Here is a 17226-nt window from a genome sequence, read left to right as displayed (position 1 = left end):
CTACATGTGAGAAAGAGATCAAGATTTCATTTGTTTTTCTTTTACCTAGAAAGTTGAATATTTTACTATTTTAAAGTGAAAAGGAGAGAAATGATAGTTCTATACTAATTAAATTACGATATCTATACCAATAAACTCAATAGGAAACACATATATGAAATTCGGCTAGATAAAGAAAATGAAACATAATCCTTAAAAGAATGCCATGAAGTTTAAAATTGATCAAGGTTCTCATTGCTAATAGTAAAAGAAAGGTTTAATTACTTTGTTACTCCCTATAGTTTTGCGAAAAATTTAATTAAGTCTCTGTACTTTTTTTCATTTTAATTGAGTACTTGCACCAAATTTTTGTTAGGATATCCGGGTGCCTGCACCATTTTTTTGTTTAGTTGGGTTCCTATAAACATATCTTTTATAACCAAGATGGACCTAATTAAAAAAAAATAAGTTGGTGCAAAAACCCATTTAAAAAGAAAAAAAGTTTTAGAACCTATTTGAAAAAATTATAAAATAAAGGGACCAACAGAGTAATTCAACCTAAAATGAAATAAATAAGTTCTTTACATCAAAATAAATTTTCAGCTGTGGTGGACAAGACATATTATGCAATGAGGACCATGACTTACTCTTTAAAATATAATAAAATCAACCAAAAATACTCTATAGATATATTACATTTGAAGAATCTATATGTGTATAAAAAATCCAATTTCAATCACCTTTTTGTTTGACAAATTTTTATTTTAAAATATGATAAGTGCTTTATATTCCTATTAGGATTTTGTCTCATCAAACAAATTAAAGTAACTATTGATATGGACTCAGATTTCAATGTATAATTTGAAATTAATAATTAAACAATACTAACATAGTAATTATTTCCGTCATGAAGGTAAGGCATTCTCACACGCTAAATCGATGAGATAAACTTTTACGTCAAAGTAAAGAAACAATTTATATCAATCAATCTACAATCACACTTTTTCGTATTATTCAAATAAGTCAAATTTTAAGCTTACAATGGAAAGCATTGGACATGTACTCCCACCCTCCCAAATTTTTTAAGTCACATCTAGAGTAAAAAAGTGTATCAATTTTGGTCTAACTTATTCTTCGAGAAAGTATAGATATTTTTTTTGGGATTTCATAACTTCTTAAGTAATGATTTTGTGCATTTGAAAAATACCTTAAAAGAAATTTCAATTACACACACATAGTCTCTCTCTTAGTTAAGACAATAAGTTAATTTTAATGAAAGAATATTTAAAGAGATCATTAAACCCAACTTTTTCAAGACACTAATAATATTGTTTCAATTTTATGAACTTATCTTTATGAGTGACAAAAGATAATCACTTTCTTAACAATAGTGTTTCCTTTTAATATGGAAAGCCATTTAAATTTTCCAAACTCATGAATGTTGTAGATATTTATCAGTGACAGATCGTTGAAAAAGAACTTTTCTGAGGGCACATTAAACAACCAAAATCTTAAGCTAACAATGGAAAGTGAAAGATTTTAGCCAAGATATATCACCAAATTTAAAATGCATTTAGTGTATTGGTCAATGTGCTATTTTCATCTTCAAGTTATATAGGGATGTAGACTAAAAGTTAATAGTGGTATGTATCTAACCCTTAATAAAAAATATTTTTGGATCATTCAAATCAAGTTTCAGAATTCAGGATGTATTATTATATAATAAAACAATACAAGGTTATTGTCCATTATATAATCTCACTACCAATGTTAGAGTATAAATTGTTAAATAATATCATCTCTAATCATATTAGTTGACCTAAAACATGAACTAATAGGAGCCATGTCTCTTATATTGGATCATCAAAGAAAGGGATAATAGTGTTTTATTATACAAAACCCAACATTTTTTAAGACGGTTCTTTGTTCATCTACATGTAGTTTTAAAACTCCTTACTAATAATATTAGCTTATAACTGATTGTCTTTTGCACTTATTTTTATTGACTAATGATCAATAATGTTATATATCTTTTACACTTATCTTTATCATGGACAAAAGATAATCATGTTCTTAACAATAGTGTTCTCTTAATGAACATAGCTTATCTTTATGAGTAACAGGAATTCGCAAAACCATTCTCAAAAAGAGCTTTTTTAAAGGGCACAGTAAATTATCCAAATCGTAAGCTAACGACAAAAGTGGAAAGGTTTTACGCAGGACATCAGATCAATTTAACATGCTTCAAGTCTGCTGGTCATGCCAGTTTCTTTTTGAAGCTATGTGAAATCTGGACTAATGGTCAATAATGCTATATATCTATCCTAAACACAATAAGTAGTGCAATCCTGTCAAATATATTATTAAGGGTCATGCACTGCAATACTTTTTTTTCTCGAAGTTCAGGCTGTGCCATTATATAATAATACAAGGTTAGTGTCTATTGTATTATACCATTATCCAACACTAGAGATAAAAAAGTTGAATAAGACCACCTCTAAATATATTAGTTGACCTAAAACGTTACCTAATAGGACCCATGGCTCCTATATTGGCTAATCAATGAGAAGGAAAACAAGTAGATTATTTCAGCAGTCACGTCTCATGATACCAAATCAAGGATTTCTTTTAAGACATTGATATGTTCATTGTCATCAACTACTATGCCCTACTCTTATTTACCTCAGAATTTGCATTACTAGAAAAAAAAAAGTCTGGAAACATAACACAGAGCATTGAGCCCCTTAATAAGAACTATAATTAAAAGAACTGCAGAAAGACAAGGAGAACCCAAACGGAGAAACAAAATGAATAAAACCAACGTACTTTTCAAATAACCTTCTACAACCTACCAATAATAATACCAAAAAAAAAATACAAATTACTAATTTCTAAAACAAAGGTAGTTTTTAAATAAGCATTTTACAACCTATCAATAAGAATTAAACAGAAATAAATTTAATGAATTATTTAAATTATTTTATCCATAAATAATATTTATTTTTCATAGGTTGCAAAGCTTCGATACCGTTGATTAAGAAGTGGAAGGATGTCATATTGGAGTTTTAGATGTACACGATGAAAAATTTCGTTGTTTTGGATAACACTATATACCCCAACGTAACTCCGGATAAATATATATTGGTTTTCTCACATCGGACCAGGATTCATCACGTTGAACATCCAAGCTTTCCACTTGATGCCTTTCGCTTAAAGTCATTTAAGGAATATCTTACTGTTGATAAGTTCGACAACTCTGAACTTATTGGTAAGAAATCCTTTGGTGATCTACATAACTTTCTAATATAAACATTTTCCCCAACCCCGTAACTTGGATTTGTTTTCTAAAGCTAAGCTTATTTTGTTTCTCGACATGTAGATATAATTGGTGAGGTTGTAGGCAAAGAGGATCCCAGTGATTTTGTAACCAGCAAAAGGGTAGAGACTAAACGGTTGGCCATAATCCTACAAGATTTAGAATATGTGCTAATTATAACTTAGGGCTAATTATAACCTCTCAATAACTATTAACTAATATGAGATTTAATTTTATATTGGATTTTAAAAACCTCAGATAAATCTTTAGTGAGAGTGAATTTATTTTAAATGGAATTCCAATTGCACAAGAATTATCATTACACTATATACATAGAAAAAAATCCTGACAAGCAGAGCATTATATGAGAGGCCGTATGGCAAGCGGAGTATATTGCTTTATTTATAAACAAAATCCATGTGTCAAAGGGTCAAAAAAATGTTATTCTATAAATTACTATGAAAGATACACATTTACTGCATTTTAAAGAGAAATTTCCATTCTCCTATTTTGAAAGATACTCAGATGACATTTTCCTCTCTTTTATTTGTAAAATATTTTTTTTTTCTTTATGAGTATTAGAAAATCTCATTTTTAATCTATTTTAAATTTTTTGTGTTAATTAATATTAAATCTATCCATTTAAAAAGAAAAAATAAATTATTTTTTACAAAAATACCTATTAACAAAAATTTTTGTGTTGTCATTAAACTTTGCTTACCAAAATATCCTTTCATAGATTATTTTTGGATTGATTCAATTGTATTTTGACTACAAAATTTTTTAAGAAATTTTAGTTATTAAGGAACTTTTTATAAAGATACCCTAAAATAATTTTTTTAATAGTAAAATATGATTTTACCAACATTTTCATTAACAATTACAGTTATATTTTAGATTCATTTTCCATATCAATATATATTATTCTAACATTAAATAAAAAAAATATGGTTGAATTATTTCTCGATATCAATATATATTAATTATTATACATATTAAAAGTGGTAAAAAAAATTTCATTTATTGTTAAAATAATATATCGATATAACAAAAATTAAAGTAAAATATAAAATTAATTGTTAACGCAAGTTTTTGTTAAATCACAATTTAAGAATTAAAATATTTTTAAATGATATCTTAAAAAAATTAATTCTATTTTTTCCTCATCTTTTGGTAAAAATATCACTTACTTAATAAAAAAAATTATTAAATGATATTTTGGTAAGCAAAATTTAATGATAAAAAAATAAAACTTTTATTAAAGGGTATTTCTGTAAAAAAATCTACTTTTCTTGAGAAATAGATAAAATTAACATTAATTAACACAAAAAAATTAAAAAGATTAAAGAAAAAAACTTTTAAAAGTTAAAAGAGAAAAAGATGTACATTTTAGCAAAAATAAAGAGAAAAAGAATATCATTTTAATTTCTCTAATAAGAGAGGAGTAAAATTTTCTTCAATTTAAATCAACTTGAATGCAATCAAATCAAGTTATAAGCAATACATATGTTGAATAAATAATTAGTCACGACCAAGGTATGTAACTTATTATCTTCCAAATCATTCAAATATTTTGGAATGATCAAATGATCTTTATGGTCATAGGAATGATATGCACAATTACCCACAAGGACTATATAATAGATGTAATGATAGAGTTTTAAATGAAATTCATTTTGGATGATGATAATTACATCTCTATACGTATTTACAAATTGATGACAGCTGGAGTTCCATGTATAATGTACTAGACAGTGGCTTAGATGGTAACCCCTCTTGACATTAAGATTGTTAATGTTAAAACAATACATTAAGGGAACTTCAATTTCTTTTCAAATACCTTGAATTAGTTAATTACAGAACTAATTCTCTTTTATTTTTTTTATGACTAAATTAGACTTATATTCCACCCACATTCAATACAAATTAATACACACTATTGCACTCCATAACTAAGAAAGAAGAAAACTATAAAAGGATCACTAATTAATAAACCAGTTTAAATAATTTTCAACATATGTAACCATTATGCATAAAAAAGTTAATTGAATATTTGTACGTGTCTCAACATCACAACTTTAATGGGTTGTGGACTTACACGTTAAGAGTTAAGAAAATTATTCATTAAATTATTTAAACTGTCTAAAATAATTTTGACAGAATGTAATGGAACTTTTTAAAAAACACATAAGTAATAAAAGGCATCTTAGTACTACCAAGTTGAATTCTAAAACTTGAATTACCTTAATTTTTTTATCCAACGACCTTTATATTTACGAACACACCACTAAAAGCCTCACCTTTTTATATTGTCGGAAACTCAAAACACAAACTAACATCTTCTCACTTAACATGCTTTGCACAAACATTACTCGGTTCTATCTCAAAAATGAGTCACACCCCATCAAAGAGAGTTTGCATGCCTCATCTAGGTGATGAACTGGTTTGGCAAATATTTGCTAAGGCTGATTCCAAGACAGTTGGGAGATGTAGGAGTACAAACAAGTCATGGAGATATACATTGTCGACACCAGCCTTTCTGAAGGAACATTACAAGCAAAATAAAAATAGAGAGCAGAGTATCATAATTGGTATTGGATACTATCCAGCTAATGAAAACTCCCAGTGGTTTGAGAGGGTTGATGCTCAAACTGGCGAGCATCTTGATTTGAATATACCAGTGGCCATAAACAACTTTGGCTACTATGCTCTTATAGGTTCTGATCATGGGAATCTCTGTCTAAGGTACTCTCAGGATGGCCTTATCTCTCGACTTCTTATTTGGAATCCTTTAACTCGAATGATTGCTTTTGCGTCTGATGAAGCAAGAAAACATTCACGGTATGCTGTTTCTATCTATGCTTTTGGTTATTTGGAGGATACCATTGAGTATGGGATAGTGCATGTGTACAAAAGGCACTATTCTGACACCAAAATGTCTTGGACTCTCTACAATTCATACGAGAGGAATTGGAAGCACTTCGGAACAATTCAAAGCAAAGTCCAGAAGATTGGCCCGAAGTACATTATGAAAAATGGGATTGTTTATTGGATAGGGTGGGAAGGCACCTCCTATGCTCAACCAGCATTAATCGTCACTTTCAACTTGCAACAAAGGCTATGTTACGAGGGTGAGGTCCCGGATGCTGTTAAATCAACTTACCACTCCTTAACACACTTCAATGATGGAGTTGGGTTCATATCCACACTATATGTAGGATGGACCATCCAAATTAATTTGTGGAAAATTATTCGTGATGGTCAAGATCAGCTGATTTGGGAAAAGATGCTAAAAATTTATGGCTTGCGGATTCCTTACAATCCTACTTTGTTTGTTGGTAAAGATATTATTTCACTTTTGGAGTCTAGGAACAATCATGGTGGAGCTAATGATGGAGAGAAAACTGAACTTCTTTTATCAAGGAATAAGTTCAATACTTTTAAGACAAAACATTTGATGCATCGAACTTGGAATGAGTCTCTTTTTGTGAAGACAGTTACTCTCCACTCACAGGGACTTTACATGGTGTAGAAGTATCACTAATGTGTTAGATGAAGAGTTGTGTATGTTCTTTAAGTATTTGTGACGTATACATTTAGTGTTCAATCTGAATTATGAGTCTTTAACATTCACTAAATGTCTTCTTAAGCAGTGTTGTTTCTAATTGTTGTATTTAAAATATTTGAGGGTTTAGTTCATGAATGTAGTAATCTGGCAGTCGTCTGTATGATTTAACTTCCTAGCTATGTTGTCATCGATTTTTTAGGGGCTGGTATATTATTTAGGTTAGAATAGTGTGTTTGTGTGATTAATCTAATGAAATTACAACATTATTATCCTTACATAAGTATAATATGAATTATTTTCTTTTTATTCTTGTGGCAACCAACCAAGTAAATCAAAATTAATAAATTTACAATAATTTCATAATTTTTACTATTTAGCTTTACATAAATTATTACTGGCTATAGAATAAACTTCATGATAAAATATACAAGTCCAGAGTAGCAAACATGCTAAGTTGTTGAATTCAAACATTTTGGAAGGACCTATCTATGCGTTCACTCTCAAATTGTTGTTGTAACAAGTATCAACATACTATGAATGATAAAAAAAATTTTCATTATTCTATTGGTCCCTATAATTTTGCGAAATTTTCAATTAGGTCTCTATGTTCTTTTTTCTTTTAATTGCGTCCCTAGACCAGATTTTTTTTTTCAATTAGGCCCCTCTTTGCTGTAGGAACCCAAATCAAAGGAAAAAAAGTGTAGAGATTCAATTAAAAAAAAATCCGGTGCAAGTACTCAATTAAAATAAAAAAGAGACCTAATTAAAGATTTTGCGAAACTAAGGAACCGATAGAGTAATAAAAAAAACACATAGCATTCTTTAATAGATCTCTTCTCACAAAATTAAATTTGGAGGATCAAATAAATAACTTATAATTTTTTAAGGAAAAATGTGTAACAAAATCTAAATGTGTGCCGTTGTGATTATAGTAATATAATCATTAGTACATGACGTATTTTTCAATGTTTTTTATGATCTATAAAAAATTTGAGGTAAACAGTTCATACTTTTAAAGAAATATAATAATAGGAAGTTATCAATAAGTGGTACCTATATATAATAACTAATGTTAGTTTAGTCATGAGAATGGTCACAAACCCTTAAACAAAGATACAATGCTAGCTGTGATATGACTCAAAGATCTATCTTCATGCAATTAAGATGGGGAGGATTAAATGTTAAAGTCCTCAGTTAAATATAGTTGTGAATAAAAATAGATATTTTGAGACATGATTGAATAATCCCTATAAGAGTACTTAATGTTTACTTAGTGGTATGCTCACAATAAATGAAAATTTAGCTAATATTATTATCAAAAAATCATTTCTAAGTTAACTAAGTCCAACCTGGTCTACCTACAAATATAAGCTTTTAGGTTCACGTGGCACAAGTTAGCTTCGTCAAAAAAAAATCTCTTGGTGAAATTAATAATGGGTATTCAAAGTACGATGCACTACAATCTTCATAATCTAAAATACATTCAACCTATGTTATGTTAGATAGACACGGTAGCAATGGAGCAAATGCCTTCTTCAGAGGCCAGGAAGAAAAGAAGGATAATTATTAATGACAAGAGGAAGAGGATGAGAATACCAGAGCAACGCGAAAAGTATTTAAAAATGCCTATCCAACACAACAGCAACTCATCTTCCTCCAGAAAACCAGGTACTAAAATTATACAACATATAAATTTTGTTTCAGGTTCAAGCTTAATAGAGCATGATATCTCAACCAATCATTGTGAACAGAAGAAGAATATTTTAGCTATTATGAAGTTGTTGTATATGAGATTTATGCCTTTGTGTTTTATACTTATATCTTGAGGATAAACCAGCATATATTTTATAATTTGTATTGTTTTACTTCACAACCAGTAGCAGAAACATGTTCTAACAAGTCAAGGAAGGTTCAAAACAATTCTAGCTGTCAAAAGATGGCCAACAGAAATATCGAAACACATACCAGTTCGCATGATGGGGCAGGACAACACCTTCCGGGATGGTTTATTGAAACAACTGGTAATCACCATTGTAAGGATTTCAGTTAGTAAAATCAATTCGCAATGTTATTAAATTATATGAGAATCATTTCAGGCACAATGGACACATTACTAAGTAACACACCACACCAAAGCCTACATCCAGATAAGGAAAACATGCCCTATACAATAGATTCTCATGCTATGAATCAGAAGGATAGCAAAGTCAAATGGTCAACAAATTGCAGAACAGCTCTCGCAGATTTACCCTTCAATACTGCTAACTTGCCACAGGATATAGGTACTTAGCTATTCCTAATTCGACCTAGACAAGTTGGTTGAATTTAAGCAAAGTTGAACCTATGTAAACAAACTATTCTTTTCTTTCTATCAGAGACAAAAAAGAATGCTAGAAGAGTCAGAGCATTGAAACTAGCTGAGAGTAGGCACTATAACACCACTCAATTTCAACAAGGTTAAATTTAATTAAAAGTGTAAATTTTAATTAAATGTGGAAGCTGATTAAACTTGACATTGCACAAATTTGCTAATCTCTATTGCTCATATCATTATATTTTGAACGTATACGCTGTGAAGGTATGCGAGGAACAACTACCCTTTATGAGAGTCCAACAACCCATGGATCTCCAGGTATTAAATCTATTATTTGTAAATGTATATCTGAAGTTGAAACAGCTTTTTGTTTCCTTATAACTATAGTGGAAGGCACACATGGTTGCAAAAAAACAGAATCCAAATAATCTATAATTAAGAACTATGTTAGCATACTCAGTTCATAATATTTCAAATAATGAATATAAAAAGACTACTTAAGAACATGTAATAATGAGATGTATTGTATCGGTTAAGTATAATATAAATTCCAGAAATATTGAAGAAATTATGGATAATCTATAAATTTTAATTAGAAGAATAATCGATACCTTATAATTAGGCCAACCAGATGTTTCAAAGGAACATACATTGTGTCGTTAGTCTTGAGAATGACATGAATTTATAGATAAAAATATATACTAGGAAAATGTATTTATTAATTTAGTAATCAAAGAAAATAATTTGTCTTTTTCTATCTTAATCAACTAATATATTATTTCATCCAGCAATATATGTATGACGAAAGTATATGAAGTCCACGTAATTGAAATTAAGAATGTTGACTCAACACCTTCTCCAATTTTTGGGACTCATAATTTAATAAACTAACTAAATCATTATGAAAATCATGCACTACATGGCTATAAAAAATATAAATTTCATAAAACTTTAAAACTCTTTGTAGTGCAATATCATGATTAATCAATTATTTTAAATAAGAAAACTTTCTCTAACAAGAAAATCAATTAAATTTTCTCAATGCTATTTGCTTGAAATAATTATAGTCAAATCACCGTAAAAAGCAGTAGTAAGTAATTATACATTAAATTTTGTGTTTGCAGATAATTCACCTCATAGATGATCCTCATATCATTAATTTTCACATAGTGTAATTCTTAATAAAACATATTTTTTTGGGGGGTCATCCTATCAACTTTTTGTTCAATCACATGTCTTAGTAATGAGGTTTAATCCAGATGTTTACACTGAATCATTTACAACCTTTGTCACAATATCAAGAGAGTAATAAGGATAGTTTTGGGACACACAATGAAAAAAAAAACAAAATGAATCAAAGCCAAGAACATACTTATCAATATCTTTTAAGCCATTAGTTGAGTCATTCTTAAATGAGCTACCACATATAACTGGACAAAAAATGATGTTTTTAGACTTGATATGAACTTCATATTGGACAAAAGAAACCGTGGCTATTTAATGCTATAATATTGATAATTCTTTTACAGTAGTTTGCATAATAGAAACTAAAAAAAAAAGATACAATTATAAAAAATTTGGAGCACATTAATGAGCTAAACTGTGCTTATATCAGGTCCAATAATTTTATACAAGAAACAGAATCAGTCAAAATGTTAATAGAATTATACAAAATTTCGTTTACCATGCTTATATTCATCAATTTTCTCAGGTGGCAGTATCTCCCTCAATTTTTCCCAATTACTCAGTGACTCATTTACTACGATAAATCAAGCCAGTATGTCACACATGATAACACCGAATTATTTAAATGGTGCCAACACTCAACTGGACTCATCCGCTCAAAGTCAACTTAATATAGGTAATTTTACCTCATTTTTGACATTATTACTTTGTGTGTGAACTACTTCACTTTAAGAGTTGAGGACTCCTTATAAGAATTTCTTTGTGTTTACTCAACTCATATGCCAAAGAACCACATGTGCAGCTAAGTTGCCCAAATTTGCTGTAGCAAAGCAATGTAATAAGAACACACGTTCTGAAGGTGATTATTTAGTATTATGTCAACATAAAATCCTAACTTAAGTCAATTGTTCATGAATCTATTATGTTTGAGGTCACTCACAATGCTGGTGCAACTCGTGGGATCCATTTGTAGGGGTGATTAACAGGAAGTCAAGGAATAAAAAAGCTAATCATGCAAAAGAACATACGGGTACTATGTAGTTAATGTTATTTATTACTTTAAAGGCCCATTTCTTAATAATTTTATCAATTAGATCAAATAAAAGTGTGGTTCTAATATCATTTGCAGAATATTGGCACATGGGTGATCTACGCTATCAATGTGAATATTGTCATGCGTTGTTTTGGTATGACGAAAGAATCCGAAAACATTACAATACGAGTGATCCCAAATATACACTTTGTTGTAGAGGTGGGCAAGTAGAGATTCCACACTTACAGGATGCTCCTAAAGTGTTGTATGATTTGTTGTACAATGATGATGCCAAAAGCAAGCACTTTCGTGACAACATAAGGACTTATAATAGTATGTTTCAATTCACATCGATGGGGGCAAAGGTTGACCGTAATATCAATTCCAAAAGGGGACCACCGACATTTATTCTATGTGGTGAGAATTATCACTTGATGGGTAGTTTGATACCCAAAGTAGGGAGTCCTGCTAAATTTGCACAACTGTATGTATTTGATACCCAAAATGAGGTGCAAAATCGTATCGCTCTTATCAGGTAAGTAATCAAACCAAACTATCTACAACTATAATATATTAGAAAACCTATTGCTTATTATAAGACGTACTCGGTATTTGTAACTCATTCTGTTCTATATTTTAATTTAATATATAGGGGGGAAGAGAACAATAAATTTCACAAAGATATTGTCAGAGACTTGAAGAAAATGCTTGATGAGCATAATGTTTTGGTCAAAGCATTTCGCATGGTTAGGGAATCAATTAGTGTTGAGCCTAGATCAATGGTGAAATTGAGGCTATTGGGTAAGAGAGGCAAGGATGGTAGAAGGTATAATTTACCATCAACCAACGAGGTGGCAGCTTTGATTGTGGGTGATTTTGATATAAACAGAACTGATAGGGACATCGTGGTAGAGACACAAAGTCATAAATTGCAACGGATTACTCAACTTAATCCTGCATATTTAGGCTTACAATATCCGTTATTGTTTCCCTATGGAGAGGATGGATACAAAGAAGAGATACCCCTCAATAAGAGTAATGCTAATGAAGGAAAAGGAAGACAAGAGGTATCCATGAAGGAATTCTTTGCTTTCCGAATACAAGAGAGATTGGCTGATGGATCCCCATTACTATATTCAAGAAGATTGTTCCAACAGTTTCTGGTTGATGGTTACTCCATGATTGAGTCAGCAAGGTTAAATTATATACGTCTTGATCAAGAGAAGTTCAGATGTGAGATGTACAAGGGAATTAAAGAAGCTGTTTTAAGTGGAGAAACTAGACGTCATCCTGTGGTAAAAGAATTATTTTACCCTCATCATTTACTGGAGGACCAAGGTATATGATCCAAAACTACCAAGATGCTATGGCTATATGTAAAGTGGTTGGTTATCCCGATCTGTTCATTACATTCACATGCAATCCTAAGTGGCCTGAGCTGGAAGACTTCCTAAAAAACAGAGAACTAAATGCAGAAGACCGTCCAGACATGATTTGCAGGGATTTCAAAGTGAAATTGGATCATTTAATAAAAGATATCAAAACAAACAAGATATTCGGTAGAGTTTGTGCAGGTTATCAATTCTAACTCATCTTCTATATTCTCAAGCTATTAATATAAGAAAATATTTATAGAACATCCTATTTAACAATGTTTCAGGACTTTCATGACAAAAGATTGCATGAAGCATCAAAGAGAATATTTTGTCTTAGAGTTTAGATTATTAGTTCACAATTGTTGTCATTAATAAATTTATTGTTTTCCAAAATTATAATGTCCATTTTTAGCTGTCTCAAACATAAATAAAAATATAATGGTGGAAAAGGATGTTAAATAATTTTCAAACACACTTCTTAAATTACAAGTTAATGCGGTTACTGTGGGAGACATTTCTATGAATTCAATAAGGTAGAAATTTATCTGCGCCATTTGAAATATGATTTCTTTTTAGGGTTATTTGTAGATTACTAACGACAAATTATGTATTTTTTCAGTTGTTTATACCATTGAATTTCAAAAACGTGGACTCCCACATGCCCACATACTCATTTTCCTTCATCGGGATGATAAGTATCCAACTGCGGATGACATAGACAAAATTATTTCAGCTGAGATACCGGACAAGTACCAAGATCAAGAATATTACGAAGCTGTTGAAAAACACATGATGCATGGTCCATGTGGTACACTTAGGAAAGAGTCTCCATGCATGGAGAATGGCAAATGCATACGCCACTTTCCTAAAAGATTTGTTGACACCACAACAATCGATGATGATGGGTATCCAATATATAGACGAAGAGATGATGACAAAACAATAAATAAGTCCGGTGTTGATCTTGACAACCGATATGTCGTACCACACAATAGATCATTATTATTGAAATATGGAGCACATATTAATGTGGAGTGGTGTAATCAGTCAAGGTCAATTAAGTACTTATTTAAGTATGTGAACAAAGGAAATGACCGTGTTACAGCTTCTTTTTATAGGAGTGCTACTGAAGATCCTGAAGATGACAAAATTGATGAAGTTAGCATGTATTATGATTGTAGATACATATCTCCATGTGAAGCAGCTTGGAGAATTTTTGGATACAATCTCCATTATAGAGATCCCTCTGTTGTAAGGCTGGGGTTCCACTTGGAGAATGAGCAAACCATTATTTTCAAAGACCATGAAAACATAGACGATGTTGCTAGAGAAGCCTCCATTAAAGAATCTATGTTTTTGGGATGGTTTGATGCAAATAAACAATATTCTGCAGCAAGATCCCTAACCTATGCTGAATTTCCTACAAAGTTTGTTTGGAAGGCTAAAGAAAGGGAATGGTGTCCACGTAAATCTCATTCGGTTATTGGCAGGATTTTCTTTGTACCACCTGGATCTGGGGAAGTATACTATCTAAGGCTACTACTTAACTTTGCCAAAGGACCTACATGCTATGAAGATATCAGGACTGTTGATGGAATTTTGTACCCAACCTTTAGAGATGCATGCTATGCAAGAGGTCTTCTAGATGATGATAGAGAATATATCGATGCAATAGAGGAAGCAAGTCATTGGGGTTCAGGAATATTTTTGCGCAAACTCTTTGCGACATTGTTGTTTTCAAATTCAATGGAGAGGCCTGAACATGTATGGGAAAACACATGGAGTTTGTTATCCGATGACATACTTCATCGTCAAAGAACCCTCCTCGACAACCCTGGTAAGCACCATGTTTAAGTTATGTATATAGTTTTGGGATACAATTATTAATATTAAAAAACTGAGTTTATATTTATTTAATACAATCTCTAAAGAATTAAATTAGACATGGTTTTTACATAGAAATTTCAAATGTCGTGTACACATGTGCATAAAGTTACTTTGGAATAACAACATGATATAATCGGAGCATATCTTAATAAATTATTCTTATTCTACACGGATTATAAGAACACTTTATTATAATGAATGGTTTGGTTTTTGTTTCTTTGTACAGATTTGCACCTAACAGATGAAGAGTTAAAGGAATTAACTCTAATAGATGTTGAGAACATAATGAATATCTATAGCAGGAGCCTCAAGGATTTCCCAACAATGCCGTTCCCAAACATGGACGCATGTTCATTGCAGTTGATGGCAAGTGGGACTAATCGGCTGATATGTGATGAGCTTCGATATGATAGGCGAAGATTAGCAGAAGAACATGCTACTTACTTACAACAATTGACAGATGAGCAGAAAGTGGTGTACAAAGAAATCATGTTGGTTGTTCATAGTAGGAAAGGGGGAGTATTCTTCCTTTATGGATATGGTGGAACAGGAAAAACATTTGTTTGGAAGACCTTGGCTTCCGCATTGAGATCTAAAGGCGAAATTGTACTAACTGTTGCCTCAAGCGGAATAGCATCTCTTCTATTACCAGGTGGGCGGACAGCACACTCACGCTTTGCAATTCCACTTAACTTAGATGAGTACTCAACATGCAACATAAAGCAAGGTAGTCATCTAGCTGAACTATTAATTAAAAGCAAACTCATCATTTGGGATGAAGCACCAATGGTAAACAAGCACTGTATTGAAGCTCTTGATAGGACCATGCGAGATATCTTACGATTCAAGAATTCTAACAGCCTCAACGAGCCATTTGGAGGGAAGACAATTGTATTCGGAGGTGACTTTCGTCAAATACTACCTGTGATACCGAAAGGTACTAGACAGGAAATTGTCAATGCAACGATAAATTCATCGTATATATGGAACAGCTGCAAGATTTTATCTCTAACAAAAAATATGCATCTACAAACAAACGGGAGCCATACAACATGTCAGGAGTTAAAGCAGTTTGCAGATTGGATATTGGCTATTGGGGATGGAAGATGTGGTACATCTAATGATGGAGTTGATAGTGTAAAAATCCCGGATGACATCCTAATTAATGATTGGGATGATCCTATTGTAGCTATTTGTAAAGCTACTTACCCGGAAATGTTTAGAGGAACAAATGTTGAATATAGAGCAGAGGATCGAGCCATACTAGCACCGACCTTGCAAATTGTGGATGAGATAAACCAATATATGATGATCTTGAACCCAGCTGAAACTATAACATATTATAGCTCTGACAAAGCTTGTGCAACAGAAGCCAACAATGACTTGCTAGCATCTATACATACTCCTGAATTTCTAAACACAATCAAGTGTTCTGGAGTACCAAATCATGAGTTAACTGTGAAGGTTGGGACACCTATAATGCTATTGCGGAACATTGATCATTCTGCCGGGCTGTGTAATGGAACACGCTTAGTAATCACTAAACTTGGAAAACATATCATTGAAGCAAGGAGCATAGCAGGGAGAAATTCTGGCCAAAAGGTGTTTATCCCAAGAATGACCTTAAGTCCTTCGGATCACAGAATACCATTCAGGTTCCAACGAAGACAATTTCCCATTATGGTATCCTATGCCATGACTATCAATAAAAGCCAAGGGCAATCACTTTCGAAAGTTGGTTTGATTTTAAAAAAGCCAGTTTTTACCCACGGTCAGTTATATGTTGCCCTCTCAAGAGTTACACACAAGAAGGGGCTAAAGGTTTTGTTATGTCATGAGGAAGGTGATAACAAAGAGACAGACAATGTGGTTTTCAAGGAAGTATTCAGAAATGTTGCCTGAAAAAATATGATCACCAGTTTTAGATGGAGTATGCATTACCAGACTCCACTATCCACTATAACCTTATCTCATTAATTGGGCAATAGTAGCTCTAACCAATTATGTTTTTCCACCAAATGTCAAAACAGTTTCATCAATATTCAATCTATCTGTATTCCATAGCCATAGTACTATTTATAGATACTCACCTGATTAAATTCTGATGCAGGTTTCGAGCTAAGTACTCCAACGTTCTTGGTAGCATGATATTCCACATGACTTAATGACAGCTGCGGCCTACAATTAACCATTGCAGCTTAAGGATTCTATGGATGGAATTTAGTCTTTAATGTAGGCACCAATCTTATCGTTTTTTCCAATAATAGATGTGTTGTACCTTAGTTCGTATGGAGTTTTATCACATTTTCATGCTATTATGTCAGTTCTCTTTTTGTTGTTTTATTTGCTGCATAACCAACATGCACCCAACCCCTAATGTAGCAACCCTCAATTTTAAAAATATAAATATAAGTAAGTTATAATTTATTTTATAAAATTAGAATCTCCTTATTTTAAAAAAAAATTATTCAATTATCAGAAATCGAACTAATAATTTTAATTTAATCAAATTAATATTATTATTATTATTATTATTATTATTATTATTATTATTATTATTATTAATAT

The 17226-nt window shown here is 31.3% G+C and overlaps 1 protein-coding gene across 1 annotated transcript; it reads left to right on the top strand.

Moving 5' to 3' along the window:
• Window positions 1-10809: 10809 nt before the first annotated feature.
• LOC107477040 (uncharacterized) lies at window positions 10810-16560 on the top strand. Its single transcript, XM_052258093.1, is given in 5 exon segments — window positions 10810-11930; window positions 12048-12673; window positions 12676-12969; window positions 13391-14608; window positions 14885-16560. Coding segments are annotated over 5 exon segments (4338 nt in total). The 5' UTR covers window positions 10810-11406.
• The last annotated feature ends 666 nt before the right edge of the window (window positions 16561-17226 follow it).

Source organism: Arachis duranensis, chromosome 3 (assembly GCF_000817695.3).
Source record: "Arachis duranensis cultivar V14167 chromosome 3, aradu.V14167.gnm2.J7QH, whole genome shotgun sequence".
Taxonomy (NCBI): domain Eukaryota; kingdom Viridiplantae; phylum Streptophyta; class Magnoliopsida; order Fabales; family Fabaceae; genus Arachis; species Arachis duranensis.
Note: the sequence above shows the minus strand (reverse complement) of the source record. Positions and strands in the feature narration are given on the sequence as shown.